Raw genomic sequence first — 16,282 nt, 5'->3', positions numbered from 1 at the left:
AAACTCCTGCAGAAGACCTTGCTTCCACTGCTTCTGTGGATAGATGTTGATTTAACTGGTGACTTACCAGATTTTCACTGTGATTTCTGAGCTTCAGTTGTAAGATCATGTTATGTCAGGATACATCACAGTACAGAATTTGGGAATATTAAGAAAACAAGATTCAATTGTTGTCACCCTATTGCCTGGTGATGGGTTTTCTTATGACAGAGGTATGTTTGTGAACATGTGAGTCTCAAGGCAGGGATTTTTACATTAGTGTATGTGCAGTAAAATAGTCAGGTACCTTATGTGGTTAGTATACTTCCTGATACTTAAATAACCATTGCATTTAGTTCAGCTACTGCTGTATGTGAAAGAGACAGTCTTCTGATCACTTGCTTCTTTTTAAAACGTAACAAGATGAATACAGGCTTAAATTTTAGTCAATATACAGACAAAGCATTAGTTAAGGGTTTTTTAAATGCAACATGGAAAAAGATATTTATCAGTATTGGTTTTTGCATTCCACTTATTCCTGGCTTCTACAAATAAAAGGGAAAAAATCCAAAGCAGCAACCAGAAGTCCCGCAGTCTGACTGTATGCCATTATCCCAGCAGAAAGCTTCCTCTAGTGACTCAAATGCTGTTCATCCCAACCATCTGTGGTGCTGTAACCAGCTTTATTTGGGTTGTTCATTATAGGTCAATGTGGTTGTAGTGAATGGGAATCTGGTGTGTTGCAAAGAAATGCAAAGAAACAGTGCATCTAATCTGTGCCTGGTGCCTGTGCAGACCTAAATGAACTAGTTGTTCTATGCTTCTGTCCAGAGAGAGTTTATGACTCTTTTGGGATTTAACAAGATCAAGTCTCTGCTCGGTAGGGCCGGGGCCAAGTCTCTTCTGTGTACTCATGCTAGGGATGCTGGTCAAAGCACCCCACTCAGGGAAAAAAAATAAAAAAACCTAACCCTTTCCTAGTCTTAGACAGAGCCTGTGACCAGCTGTGATATATGTTACATTCCTATTGAAGCAGGGAATTGATGTGGCAACAGCAAAGCATCTGGTTTTTCCAAACCCGGAAGCTGCTCTCGAGTTAACAGGATTTGAAGGGTTGCTGTGGAGGCTGATAATTCTAAGATTATATCTGCTAACTGGATATTAGATTTGAGGGTGTACACATGCCCTAGTGCCTGCATATGTGCCAACATAGCTTAGAATTTTGTGCTCTAATCCATGGTGATACTGAATCATAAAATGATCTTTTGCTGAGGATTACAAATTACTGCAGAACTTCTTCTTTAAATTGTAAAAGGAAGGAAACTCCACAGAATAGTTGGGTGCCAAAGAGGACTGTGGTGGTTTCATCCCAGGCAGCAGCCGAGTCCCACACAGCCCACAGTCCCACAGCTCACTCCCCCACCAGCAGGATCAGGGAGAGAATCAGAAGGGTAAAAGCCAGAAAACTCATGGGCTGAGATAAAGACAGTTTAATAGTGAAAGCAAAAGCCACACACACAAGCAAGGCAAAACAAGAAATTAATTCCATGCTTCCCATGGGCAGGCAGGTGTTCAGCCATTTCCAGGAGAGCAGTGCCCCATCACACATAACAGTGACTTGGGCAGATCCCCCAGTTTACACATTGAGCATGATCCCATATGGTCTGGAATATCCCTTTGGTCAGCTGGGGTCACCTGTTCCGGCTGTGTCTCCTCCGAGCCTCCCATGCGCCCCCAGTCTCCTCACCAGTGTGGCAGTACAAAAAGCAGAAATGGCCTTGGCGCTGTGTAAGCCCTGCCCAGCAGTAACAAAAACATCTCTGTGTTATCAACCCTGTGTTCAGCACAAATCCAAAACATAGCCCCTGCCAGCCTCTGAAGAATGTTAACTCTACCCCACCCAAAACCAGCACACATGCATTTTATGATCTTCACCTCAAAACTAAAACACTCCCATCTCTATTATTGCTGGCATTGAAGCTGTAACATAATGTTTTTAGTACAGCACCTGGAACATATTTAATAATTCCAGGATAATCCAGACTTAAAGAAAAATCAAGAAAACATTTGAGAAGTCTCATTATTGCAAGAGAATAAGCTTTTCTGCCCATTAATTTATTTTTTAAAGTGTTCTAGTTTGCGAGGTATCGATGAGGAGGTTTGTGTAACACTGTTGCTAGGCACCACTGCTTTGATTACCATGGGGCACTGGTGTAGTGGGCCCTTTGTTAGGTGGGAGAGATGGTTTCACTTGCCTTGCTCCCTGCAGCAGCATGTACCCCCAGTTACTTTTGACAGGGTGTTGTTTGTTAGTTACCCTCCTTGCTGGCAGCCAGAGTGGGTATACCTTGGATAATAGAGGCATAGAGACCAAGGTGACCTCTCACTCAAGAAGTGACAGCACAAGCTCCATGCTATGACTTACTAACTGCTATTATTTACAGAGCTGACAGTCCCTGAGATGGGGAAGACATCTGTTCAAGGGGCTGGAAGACCCTCTTACACTTGTATTTTAAATCACTGTCCTTGGTAAAATGACTGAATAGAAAATATGATGATGCACAGCAATGAGGCTAAACTACATGTTGTTCTCTTTGACAGCCTGAACACCGTTTCTTTATTAAGCCTAGCTTGAACAAGGTACTCTCTGCTGTTCAGTGAGGTTTATAGAGTGAGCTCTCAAAGGCAGATGTTCATATATGTAAATAGTTTTAAAGCTAAGAGCAAAGTTATGTCCAGAAGATATTTGTATTGTAAAGGATAAAGAGAAGAATGGCATATGATTGTCACAGAGGAACTTTGAAAATGTAAACATTTCATATGAGGCAAACATAATTTACTTAAACACTGCCCAAGATTTGGGGGAGCTGTTTCAGACAAAACATAGATGACTGCTGTTGTTAAAGAACCACGTTTAGCTTCGTTCGTTAAGGCATTGATTTCGTGCCAGTAATTGTGTATACGCCCATGTAGGTGGTTTCCTCACGTGTAGCTTGAGACCAGGAAACTTTTTCCTACATGTTGGTTGTAGAGTTTCACAGGTACTAGGTTTAGGAAAACAAGCAGACTTCCCAGAGAGGGAGGTATTCTGATGCTGACTAGAATTGTATTATTATTAGGTATCAGAAAACACGTATTAGAGAAATTATTAATGCCTCAATCTCAGAGTTCACCTCTTGCTCTGTACCAAATAACTTTGCTAAAAAATGTAAAGTCATAGGAAGACTCATTGCCCCAGTGCTTAAGGACCTTCTTTTCTTTCCAAAGAGAAAGGTGTGAGTTGACTGGTATCTGTGAGAAACAAAGCAAGAGGGTAAGACTTCCCTGGGTGGTGTATTTGGATTCCTGGTGATATAAGTAATGGAACTAAATAAGCGACATGAAAACTGGTTCAGCTGCAAGACTGAAGGGTTGGAAAGAAAAGGTTGCTTGGTTTTGATGAGGTATTTGGAAAATTGGTCCCAATTTTTCAGAGGAAGACAAGGTTGTTCATTTTATTCAGTATGGGAAGTTCTGGTCATTTTGTCAGGGAGGTATTTTGTTTTCAGGTGTTTATCTCATAGAAAAGGCCTGGATTCACAAAAATAGTAGAGGATAAGGTGATAATGGCTTTTTAATGCAACCTCTTAATGGCTGCAGCATCTGCGTGGGTATGGGAAGTCTGTGTTTCATTTCCTTTTCTGCCTGATGTACACCCACCTCACTCTTCTCAGAAAAAGTCCTGAGCATTATATCACAGAACATACTCATTCCTGACTGCATTTCTGATAGATGTTTTTCAATAACAGTAGGAACTGGCCACCAAATGCCCTAGCTGCCAAGGTATTACCTCTTTTTCTGTGTCCCTGGGAGTAATTGAGATACATCTCAAAGCTCTGTGGGCTGTGGTATGGAAACTGCTGGTGTTTGAAACAAGTAAAGAACAGATGAGTTAGCTTTCAGCTGGGCTCCTCTGCTTTGCAGGAACATTGGAAATTAAATTTTTGATAATAGCATTTCATGAGTGACTTGAAATGCCTTCATGAGTCCTTTGAAATGTATCCTGATCAGAAAGATGTGGAGGTATTTACTATCTGATAAGAGCACAGGTGAATTTATCTTCTAAGTACTTAAAAGTCTTGTTTTTTTTTTTAATGAAGCAAAACTATTACTGTAGGAGGTCTGTGTAGTTGAATCTAGGACACGTTTGTGGGATGCATAGTGAAAAGCTTTTCCCTATAAGGGATGGAAAGGAGCTTGAGTTAGGCATTTTCCCAGTTTTTATTCTTAGTTTTCCCTTCTTCAGATTCTTCAGTTTGAAGAAATTTTGGCCAACCCTTCATACCGAGAGCATTTCCGGATCTACATGGAAAGGATGGACAAGATGGCTTTGATCAGCCTTTGGGAGTCTGTGGAGAATCTGAAGACCGCTAACAAGGTGGAAGAAATTGCAAGCCTACGTGGCTTTGTACATTGATGACACTGTTCGTTGTGATCTTGATGTTAGGAAATGTCTTTATGTTTTTAAAATATCAATAGCATAGGATGAGTGGTAAGCAATTTGAGTTTAACTGCTTCATGTCAATATTTGAGGATAATATTGCAATTAAAATTTGTGGGCTGTTATGATGATGATTTATTGTTGGTTGGTGTAACAACAGGTGTTAAAAGGAATACTTGATATGCAAAAGTAGTAGAATTATTTCCCCCTCCACCAGAGCAAAAACGTGAAGTAATACATTGGCTTTAGTTGTACCAGTTCACGTAAAAGCCAGAAGCACATTCCAACTGGATAGTCTGTACATAAACTTCTCATCTTGCCAGTTACAGGTAGCACATTCAATCCAAAACAGTGAAAGTGTATTTATGTTCTTAAAATCCTTTCGGAAGAAAGGTGTTGCTTTAAAAGACCTCTCCCTAACCTCTAGTAGCTAAGTTTCTCCAGAAACTCCATGCTACTGATAGAGGGAAGAAACAATGCTGCATTGTAATTTTGGCTACAACAAAGTAGCAGTTAGAACCCTGAAACAAGGATAGGGAATATCATGTAAAGTTGCAACAGGTATCCAGAAGCAATGGTGCGGAGCAAGAATTTCTAGAGGGCAAACTTGCTGTTCGTGAGGAGTGTGGTGGATTTTGGGGAAAACAATTAAACCTTCAAGATTCACGCTAGCATGAAATACAGATTTCATTATTGATATTGGTTAACTTTTTGTTCACTGTAATTTTACTGCTCTCTTATGTATAAAGATTCTAGTCAATTGGAAAACACAAAACTTCCTGTAAACAGAGACACAAACTGTAGGGCGTGAGTACCAGTGAACCATTAACACAATCTGAAGAAATGACTAACAACCAACTCAAGCTAGAGAGTGTTGATAAAAATGGTTTGCCAGGCACTGTGAAGGGAGTTCTGTAAATCAGTTTTGATTTGCAAACTGCTCGTGATTGGAAAAGGTACTGTAAATCATTTTGTGACCTCTCAGCTCTGATTTCTCTCTTCCCATTCAAAACAATATGTATATACATATGGCTATGGATATATCTGCCACTACAGGGGCAGCTTACAGAAAGGTAGTGTCCTGCAGTCATGTGGCTGTGATATTGTCAGATGAGGCAGGTAAGAACATTGTGCCATACTAAGGGAGTGGAAAAACCTTTTTTAATTCTGTTCAGTTTAGGGAGATGGTAATTTAGGGAGCTGATCGTGGGCTGTGCTGCATTACCTTCTCTCTTTCCTGTTCATTAATGCAAAGTTCAATCCTGTGCACTTTACTGTGCTCAGTAAAAATACCCAGCCTCCTGTTCTGGTAAATGTCTCTTCAGTTGTGCTTTTTTCCTCCTCTTCTTTCTTTTTTTTTTTTTCTTTTTCCCATGCAAATTAATTATAATCATGTATAAAGTGAGTTGATTCTATTCAGCAGAAGACAGGAGAGCTGATACAGCTGAGCTTTACAATCTGAATTTAAAATGGTGACCACACTGTTGCTCTAACACTTCCCTTCCTTTTAATGCCAGCTTTTGGAGCATAGTTTTAAAAGAGTGGGTGCGGAAGCTCTGGCAACTTTAGAGCACAGCTGTTTCTTCACTTGACAAATATCAATACTTGTAAAACTGATTGCTTAGCAGAGGTGCACAGGCAGGCAGCATGCTCAATCTCAGTAAAAGGTTTACAGATGTGTTCTCATACATTTGGCTAGGAAATTAGCTTGATTATCCTTCAAATTATGCACCTGGGTCCTGAGTCATCTTTATATTTTCAATATTTTTTCATTATTCTTTTCTCCCGCCCTCTCCCTTGCTTCCTAGGCTGAAATACCTCAACTGGTGAGTGAAATTTATCAGAAATTTTTTGTGGAAAGCAGAGAAATACCTGTGGAAAAATCCCTTTATAAGGAAATACAGCAAAGTCTTGTGGGAAATAAAGGCATTGAAGTATTCTACAGAATTCAGGCAGATGTTTACGAAACTCTGAAAGACAGATACTACCCCTCATTCATTGTCAGTGATTTATATGAGAGATCAGTCAAAAAGGAGGAAGAAAGAAGTTCTGCTCAGCTAACTCCTGAGGACAAAGATGAAGTGGTGAGTCACACAGACTTTCTTTCACTTTCAGACTTCCACTTTTCTTTCACTGTTACTTAAAGTGATTTGAGAGACTGTCCCAAGAGAAGCATGTAGTAGCATCTTCTGTCCTTCAGCTTTGGACTACTCTTCTTTTTTTTCTCATTTATTTATAAATATTATCACTCTTGTAGTTTCATCTGGTAAAACTTGTATGTTTACATGCTCTTTGAAATAAAATGGTACAAAACTCCAGACTATTTAAATTTTAAATCAGTTAAAGTAGGTACTTCAGATTCCTAAGCCACCTGTATTTCACATCTTTCATTATGCTCCTTGGAAACAGAGAATGCAAAACATACTTTATACAAGCTCAGCTGCTCTGCTTTTGAGTGAAAAAATTCTCACTGAAACATCAGTAAGTTTTTGCCCAGACATTGTCCCTGTCTCCCATGCATTCCCTAGGTACTAAATAGGTATTAAAAATTGCATAAAAGAGAAGAAAAAGCAATGTAAAATATAATCTTAGTGTTTTTAATTAATTGAATAAATTAATAGACCCTGTTGGAAGATAAATCTAGCACAGGAACTCTGAATACTAAAACAGAGCATTCAAAATGTCATAAGCAATAAGCCAGTGGCAACTCTTCTTGGGGCAGGTTTTTTCCTTGGGTTGTCTAACTCAGTCATGTCAGGGGAACTTGTGTTGCGTTTATACAAGAACATTTTGACAAGAGCACGTCTCAGACTATTGTGTGCCTCTGTCAGTCAGGCTGCTGCTTCAGATCAGCATGGATGTTTTCATTTTACATGTGAACTTGCTCAGAACTCAATGAAATGTAGCAGTTTGTCTAAAACTGGATCTAAATAAACAAATAAGCAGAATCCAGAAGTGCTGATTTACATTCTGCTATTTAGAAAAAATTTTTCCAGAACCTAAGGCTTTTGTTTTTTACTGCTTTAATGTCTTTAATTTCTGTAGATGAGTTGTTCTGGTCTTTGTAGTCTGCATATCAGCAAATCTGCAGAGATGAACAGTTATAAGTAAATTACTTGCAATATGTACTCTTAGAGCTTGCTGTATTCTTTTCAGTGTTTGTTTTTCCCTGTATTCTTTTCCTTGACAAAATATTCAAGATGTGTTTTCTAGTTTTCTCACTGCTGACTCAGCTCTGTGTTGATGGTGGTAGGTACTTCAACGACTTTGTGTCCTTGTGTTTGTAATCACTGAGACTTTGCACAATGGCTCTTAAGTTTTGTCCAGAAATTCCTAAAACATTAAATGTTGTGCTTTCTAATTTCTTCATATGCTTTATTCAGAGTCTAACAGATAATGATTTCTCTGAGAAAACTGACACAACACTTTAGGGCTAGCTGTACTCTGATAACATCTACTGTAGCTGCCAAAAAATTAGATTTTTGGCATCAGCATCATCTGTCCTTCCTCTGAGTCCTTGGAGATATGTATTTGCCAGATATGAAGCCTGGGTCAGCCATGAAACCTTAAAGACTAATATATTGCCAAGTCTGCTTTTAACAATGCAAGGTACTTTTTTTTTTACTGCTAGAGTGTCTCTTGGATAGAGCCATTCTTATGGTGCTGTGTCATGCTTCAGGGTCTTTGAGGTGAAAATAAATTATAAGAAATTCTTTCTGAAGCTTCCCGTGTTCTTTCAAATGTTGGTGAAAATGCAGTAGTGGCTAATAAGTTTGTGGGGTTTTGTCCTCCCTGTGTGTAGGAAACAACAGCCTAGAAATTGGATGTTTCTGGAGGGATACATATTGTTAGCAAATATGGATTGGTTTTGGTTTAGTTTGGATTTTGGGTCTGTGTCCTCACTTCCTGGGGCACTGTGGGCATCACCAGTGTTACTTCTCTATAAATTTCACTGCTATAGCTAAATAGATAAAAAGCCATCTCGTGCATTCATGGAAGTGAGGACAAAAGGATGAGTCCTGATTAAACATGAGAAAATCAAGTCACAAGATAGGAATCTGGAAAGGGCCAGACTGCTGGTTCTTCTGCAAGTGGAACAAGCTCTTTCTTCTTCCCAGTCTGTTTCCACCTTCTGTTTCCAGGACAAACCTTCACAAACCACCGCAAACCTCCAAGTATTTTTACTTGGACAAATGTCACAAGTAGAAATACAGAAGCAGGCTGTGCTTGCATCCAGCTCTTTGAGGAGAGGCTCTGTTGATTGCATTGATGTTGCACGTGTCAGATCACTAAAATAAGCCTGACGTCTGTGTTCTACGTCACTCACAGAAATGGAAACCATTATCAGTTTACCAGTCAGGGGAAGACAGCACAATCTGTTATGATCTCAGCTTTTAGTGAATTGCTTGTTTATTTGATAAACTTGGTATTTTGGATACAGGTTACTTGATCTTGTAATTCTAGCATTTTTGTGATAAACCTGGTGATTCAGCAGTGGTTTTTGCTTTAACTGTCTGAAAAGTTAATGAGAGAGAAACAATGTAGCCTACCTCTGGGAGCACAGCCTCACTGATTTGTAATTAATTGCAATTCTTTGATTGCTAGCACTAAACTTCATAAGAAAAGACTTTTAATTCTTCTGTATTGAAAATAGCATTTTTGATTCCTTCTTTACCTCCATACTTCCCAACAAGTGTAAGGTTTGGGGTTTTTTTATGATTCTTTACATTAACATTTTAAATAACACCCAATATTGTTAATTATTATTATTTGTAATATTGTAGTGCCAGGAGAAGACAACATTCTGAGCTGAGGTCTGTACACATGCTTGGAGGCAAGTTTCTGACCCTAGGAGTTTACAGTCCATGCAGAATAGACAGAAGAAAGGACAGGGCATAGAGCTAATGGGTTATTATTCAGCCACATAGAAGGCAAATGCAGAACTGGAAAAGGGCATGAATTTCTTAGCCTAGAACTCCTGACTTCTGCATTATGTTTGCGGATCATGCTAAGGAGATTAATTATTGCTGCTACTGTTGTCTCTTCTCAGACTTTTTTTAATAAGATATAAGATACTATGGAATTTACAGTAGGATTTTCTCCTCTAAAACTTACAGAATTTACGAGAGTATAAGAGTTCCTTCTGTTAGCTTTTTGTTCATTATATAAGGATACAGTTTACTTAGCTGCAATATCATTAAATAACACGGAACCCCTGCTCATGAGAATAGACTCAGCTTCCCACAGATAAATTTAGATCTACTCAGTCACAAACAGACCTCAAAGATCTTTGAACATGGTAACAGCAAAAGCTGAGTGCTGCTTGCTAGATCTCAAAGTCTTCATGTCTATTTGGGGAAGTACAGTAAGAAAGGGGCAGCTGAGCTATATGTCAGAAGATGTTGAAGAGAATGTCACTGAAAGGTGTGAAGTTTTCTATTTTTTGCATGCCTGTAGTACACAAGATGGAAAAAGCTATTGGTTTGTCTGAATGAATATATGAAAATGATTTATGAATTTAGGGTAAGGCATATGTGCTTTTAACACATTTTTATTAACACTTCTAAAAACAGCAGTAAAATCTGTGTAGAAAGCTAAAGGACTTGGGTTAGATTGTTCTGCCGGATGACAAATCTGTTTCGTGAAGGTTTGTGGGAGGCAGGACTGCTTGTTAGAAATGTGGGGGTTTTTTGGTTTTGTTCCCCACTGCCCCATCCTCATTATCTTTCTGCTCAGTGCTAAGTATTTGCTTTTCTATCTGGCTCTGAACATTGATCATGACTACTAAGCTGTTTTTGCTTTTAAAACAAACTTTAATTCTACCTCTCATTTACATTAAAGTCTTAGCTTGAAGGTCATTTTACACAGTTGGCATGAGATGCCAAAAAACTGTAGTAGAAATGGTAATGAGGCCTTGTCTTTTGGGGGTTTTGGTTTGGTTTTTTACAACAGAGTGATGTTTCATGTCAGATCTGATGGTTGGAATATCTGTTATACCTATATTTTAATCTATATCAAAAAGTGTTCGTGTATGTAAAAAGCTTATGGAGCAAACAATAACGCACCTCCTGCCCCATCCCTGGCAGAGCTAGGCTGGATGGGGCTCTGGAAAGTGTCCATGCCCATGGCAGTGAGACTGGAACTATGTGATCTTTAAGGTCCCTTCCAGCCCAAACCATTCTATCATTCTATGAATAACTGTCTCTTTTTGCATATTAATGTTGCAATTTCCCCCATCCTCTATTCCTAGAACCAAGGTTGTGAAGAAGCTACTGAAGAGTGCAGCACAAGAATTAATGAACAGGCCAGTTATGCTGTAAATAAGCTTCGCCAGCTAAATGACAAGCTTGAGTATAAGAAACAGGCTCTAAATTCCATTTGTAATTCACCAAAACCCGATAAAAAGGTACGTACCTTTAGTGTCTTCAGGTCTTGTTTGATTTTCCTTTTTTTTTTTTTTGACTATGTGTATGTTTGTGTAGTATCCAGTTGTCACATTTTGGACGGGGTCAGACGGTTATTTCAGTCAACTTGTTAAATAGAAGGTGAAATCAGAGCTTAGTTTTAATTGGTTTTTCCCCCATATTTTAAAGTTGTTGTAACTAAAATTGTGAATTTGATTTATATTGCTTTGTTGGCCATGGGATAACGACCACTCTCCCGTGGTTTTGCTGCTTTGTCGGTGGCAAGGCGTGTTTCTCCCTCGCCTCTCTGCCCTGCCGTGCCCGTATTACCCTCGGGCATCCCGTGTCCGGTGCCGGGCGCTCCGGTGCCGGCCGCTCCTGCCGCGCTGCCCGGAGGGATGTGCTGGTCAGCTCCTGGGCCCTCTGCTGGCTCTGAGGGGTCAGCACAACTCCCTCATCTGCAGCGGCAGCTCTGACGGACTTCCTCGAGCTAAGGGATAAAAAACCCCAGACCCGAGGGATGATTTGGAGTGATTTCTAACATAGCTGAATTCCTAGAAATGAAATCTATTCCCAGGTTCTTCAGTCACTTGATGTGCACCTGAAAATGATAAAGATGTCTTCAGTAAGGTACATTTCATTAACAGCAATTTCAGGTTCCCATAAAACATACTGTGGGTAATATAGAATCCTATCTCAAGTGTCTTTTATGCTGGTATTGTGACAGTAGTGTGTAGTTCTAACTTGTGTTTTATTTTAAGGTGAGAGTTGACCTTTAAGATTGCTGTGTACTCCAGAAGTTTGAGGCATCATCGATTCCCTCACTTGTGATTTTTTTTTTTTTTTTGTCCATGTGAATTGTTCTCCCCCTGCTTTTGTACCTTTTCTTCTTTCTGAACAGTGTCCCTAAAGACATGAAGCTTGTGTGCTGCACCGGCTTTTTCCTATCAATTGTAATGAATAAACTTTTCTCTGCAGATTGTTTCTAAGCTGAAGGACGAAATTACTCTGATGGAGAGAGAGCACAGTGACCTTCAGCTGCACATTGCAAGAACAGACTGGTGGTGTGAGAATCTTGGCATGTGGAAAGCCTTCATTGTCTCAGGAGAGGTATGGGATTTTTTTCGGGCTTTTCTATCTTCTGGGTCTATTCAAACTTGCATGAAAAGCAGAAGAAAAATATGTAGATACTTTCCTTATGCCTGTTTATACATAATTACTTGTCTGGGAAAGAACCCTAACCTCTTCTGAACTCCTCTTCTGTTTCCCCAGTGGCTACTATGATGCATACTCAAAGTTTCCATTCCTCAGACAGTGCTGTAATGGAGTTATAAAAATTACCTGCATGTACATAAACAAGTTTTGGTACTGGGTAATTTGCTATCTTAGGGGCACCGTTTTTCATGAGAACTGTCTCCTCCTATATTTCCATGCTATTCCACTTGGGTGCAGTTGTGTCTCTGCTATGTCTCAAAGATGCAGTATTTACACTTTCTGTGGTTTGTATTATTGTATTTAATGGCTGTACAGCTTCAAGGGACTTGCATGCCCAGAAAGAAAGTGCTTTATATCTGTAAGTTGAAGAAGTTGTTACTTTTTTGTCTCGTTCTGCTGTTCCATTTGGGCATAGGCAGACAATTGTAGAATGCATGTAAAAAAATTATGATGAAAACAAGAAGTATTACCATCTTCTGGCTCTCTATTAACACTTATAAAGGGAACTCAGTGAATACTTGTTATGTAGTAAGTGCAGGCTGACATACATAAGAAATCTTCTTGACAATATCACTACAGAGAACTAAAGATTAATTTGGCCTCTACTGGCTTGCCTTTGTATGCCATTAAGAAAATGTTCCTGAAATGAATATAAATAGTTTTCTTGAGGTAACTTTGTTGGAGAAAAAAATCTATGCTGTGGAGTTTATCTGGTTGTGTCTTAAGCTCTTGCAAGACAGTGATAGTTCTGTCAACAGTTAAAGTCATTGTAAAAGAAGAAATAAATCCAACAGGTCAAAAAATGTAAGGTGCTATTTTTAAAACCAAATTCTTCATGTGGAAACATCTGGATTTGGTTTTGTTTCAATGCTGTTTGCAGGTGACACTATTGAGAACTGAAAAGTTCTTGTCTTCTAAGAGTTATTTGTAGCTTTTGAAACCTGGTTTTAAAATCTGGTAAATGCTGTGTGCAGAAAAACTGGAGAATGGCAGCTTTCTGCACATATGTAACCAAATACAACTGCTCAGCATGTCTGTCATTACCAGAGGAGAAGGTGGTTTGGCTAAAGTAGAGGGAGGTTGGAAGAGGCTTTTCATTACTTGCTGCCTTAGCTATAACTTATCAGTAGTACTGGATTGTAATTAAATGTAGGCCTGCATTAATTGCTCTGTTTGCAGCTCTATGCTTCAAAGGGTAGGCTGGAGAAAGCATGGGTGTTGTAATTATCTATGTTAATTAATTGCTTGGGAATATTCTAGCTGCAGCTGATGATTTCAGGGGGCATGAGTAGGTGACATAGTCTTTCTATCTCCAAAATATGTTGCTAATCTCAGAATCCCAGAACCTGTGATTTTAGAGACAGAAAAACTTGGCCCTATTGTCTTGCAGAAAAGCTTAGTAAAAGTAAATTTTGCTATAGATCTTGAGCTGGAAGTGTAATAGCTAGTCATTGACCTTTTAAACTGATCTACTACATCAGTTAACAGAGAATGCATAAAAAATAGTTACTTAAGTCTTGAAAAAAAACCATGTCCAGATGCTTGTTTGAATCTTTCATTCTTCATAGTTTTGAGTCATTTAAATATACTAGGTCTGTGTGTGTGAACTATATATATTTTAAAAAAATCAGTGTAAATGGTATAATCTCCAGGTGTCTTTTGGTAGCTGGTATTTCTGATAAAACTTATTTTGAAGACTCAGTGTTTTGGCTGACTGGTAGAGGTTGAAAAATACAGTAGGAACGTGCAGAAGGAGGGGGCCTAGCATAACTTGTGTAATTCTGTGACTCTCTTCCCTGTTACAGGTGTATAACTTAGAGCTAAATAACCCTAACTTGCTCTGCTTGCTTTAATGGTTTTTGCCTTGTGTCATTTAATATTGTAGCAGGTATTCTGTCTCCCTTGTGCAAAGAGAGACTGTTTCAGAACATAACATCTTCTAAAAAATGTATTGTTTTCATAAGAAATTGAGTTTTTAGATCTGAATAAGGTGAAAAAAATTGCATGTTTCTTGTTGTTACTACACTACACACCTGGGCAAGAGGTGGCTGAAAAGCTGCCCAGTGGACAAGGACTTGGAGGTGCTGGTTGACAGCTGTCTGAACATGAGCCAGGAGTGTGCCCAGGTGGCCAAGGAGGCCAATGGTATCTGCAGTAGTGTGGCCAGCAGGAAGAGGGAAGTGATTTCCCCCTGTACTTGGCACTGTACAGGCAGCACCTGAAATCAGGGCTAGGAAAGGGTTAGGAAGGTTGGGAAAAAGCTGGATGATTTTTTGTGTAGGAGCATTAGAAGCGCAGTGCAGTCTCTTCGTGGGGCATGCAAGGTTTGGTGTTCAGCAGGAACTCTGGGCTTTGGCTGTGACCCTTGGAGCACCTTTTGGCTGGAAGCAGTAGGTAAGCTGGTGGCTTGTCAAATGTGCAGTTCATCCTGAGGGGCTGCAGGTCTGTCAAGGGTAAATGCAACCCTTGAATGCATTAGGAGGGGAGTTTCCACTCAAGATGAGGAAGTGGTACAGCTGCTTTGCAGGTGCTGGGCCGTGTCCCTTGAGAAGGGTGGATTTAAATGAGGATCTTCTCCCATGAGAAGTGGTTCTGAAAGCACTTTTGTTTGCTTAACTTAGCAAAAGGGAGAATCAGAGGAATAGGGCTCTCTAGTTTGAATTCCATGATAGTTGTACGAGATGGTGCCTGTTAACAGCAGAGGACTAGATCTCCTGGTTTAGAAGACCTCCTAACATTCCTTTTTTGTGTTTTCCAGTTGACTCATTAATTTGGAAAAACAAATTCACAAGTACATAAGTTGGTAAAAAATTTTGCATTCTTAAGAAGATTCTGAACACTTTCAGTATTTATATGAGGGTATTTGAGGGCAATTGAAAAAAAGCTGTAATGTATCTACATCTAGTAATTGGAATTTAGATGATTTTGCACATAGACCCGAACTTGAAGCAGGAGTACTAAATGCTCCCACTTTGAGAATGTGCTTTTAGAGGGATGACTCTCTCCTGACAATTACAGTTCAGATGACCCTACACGTGCAAATCCCTGCCCTGGGAACAAATTTGGCATGGAGAACCATAGGCATGACTCAAATCAGCAATTTCAGCACTGATCTCCCAGTATTCAAAAATGACAGCCAGAAGGTGTTTGTGAGTCACCTACAAGCACTGATCCAATCTAGCTAGGGCTAGACAGGGCAGGGACTGTCCCAGATGATCCCAGTTCTTCTGTGCCATGTCTCTCTGACCTGCATCTTGGAGGCTGTTCAAGCATCTATTTCTGCAGTAGTCTGGCAGGAGATAGGCACTTCTCCAAATAGCTGCACTGAGAACCAGGCACATTTTCAGGCATTGAGGCTGGTGCTTTGTATTCTGTCTGAGTGCTGCTGCAGCTTTTTGACAGAGATATGTGAAATCTGGGCCTCAGAATTGGCTTCCTGGTGGCCCATGTGCAGCTTTATGAGGAATGCATCACAGGGAATATTACCAATGTACAGCTCTGAATAGCTTAAAAATATGAAGGTACATTTCAGCCTCATGGCTTTTACAATGGTGATGTAGTTGCTTGTCAAGTTATTCATCAATAGTATTGTGTTGTCAGATCTCTACAGGCTTCTCAGAAAAAGTATCATAATTATATAAATTTTAAATTAGATTAGTTAAATATTCTTTAAAAAAAGCTTTAAAGTTACAACTTTGCTCAAAAAGACTGGGAGTGGTATTTTATAGTTACCTTTTTGTTATTTGCATGTATATAAAGACAAGCATTCTAGTCTTGACAAGAGTCAAGTATTTTATGCATTTCCCTTATTTGCCTTTCATAATCAATTTGGGTGTCCCCTCAAAATAAGTAAACAAAAATTTGCTACCAATAGGACATAAGGATGAAATTCTTATGTCAATCCTCATATCAAATTAAGAAATAGTGTGATCAGACTGCTGCCATTGTCTCAAGAAAAATTGTTTAACTTTGCTGTAGTTTTCCCATTTGTACAATGTGGTCAATTGCTTCTCCTTCCTCTGACTGAGGATTGTAGTTTGATTCATTAGTATTTTTGTAAAGTTGTGAGTCTCTCAGAAATAGACACTGCATGGATACCACAAACTGTGCAAGCAGAACAGCTCAAGTGAGCAGAGAAATTGCTCTGTGACAGCACCAGCTGTCACAGGGCCCAGCTGCAGAGCTGCTGTGCCCAGTGTGTGGG

The 16,282-nt window shown here is 39.5% G+C and overlaps 1 protein-coding gene across 1 annotated transcript in view; it reads left to right on the top strand.

Annotated features, from left to right (window-relative positions):
• Positions 1 to 16,282, top strand: part of SNX25 (sorting nexin 25) — an 83,349-nt gene that overhangs the window by 54,228 nt on the left and 12,839 nt on the right. The window contains exons 8-11 of the mRNA XM_048304259.1: positions 4,265 to 4,396; positions 6,268 to 6,543; positions 10,710 to 10,865; positions 11,842 to 11,973. Of these exons, the coding sequence (XP_048160216.1) occupies positions 4,265 to 4,396; positions 6,268 to 6,543; positions 10,710 to 10,865; positions 11,842 to 11,973 (696 nt within the window). The remainder of the gene's footprint in view (positions 1 to 4,264; positions 4,397 to 6,267; positions 6,544 to 10,709; positions 10,866 to 11,841; positions 11,974 to 16,282) is intronic.

The sequence above is a fragment of the Corvus hawaiiensis genome, chromosome 5 (genome assembly GCF_020740725.1).
Source record: "Corvus hawaiiensis isolate bCorHaw1 chromosome 5, bCorHaw1.pri.cur, whole genome shotgun sequence".
Lineage (NCBI taxonomy): Eukaryota > Metazoa > Chordata > Aves > Passeriformes > Corvidae > Corvus > Corvus hawaiiensis.
This window is presented reverse-complemented; position numbering and strand designations above follow the sequence as displayed.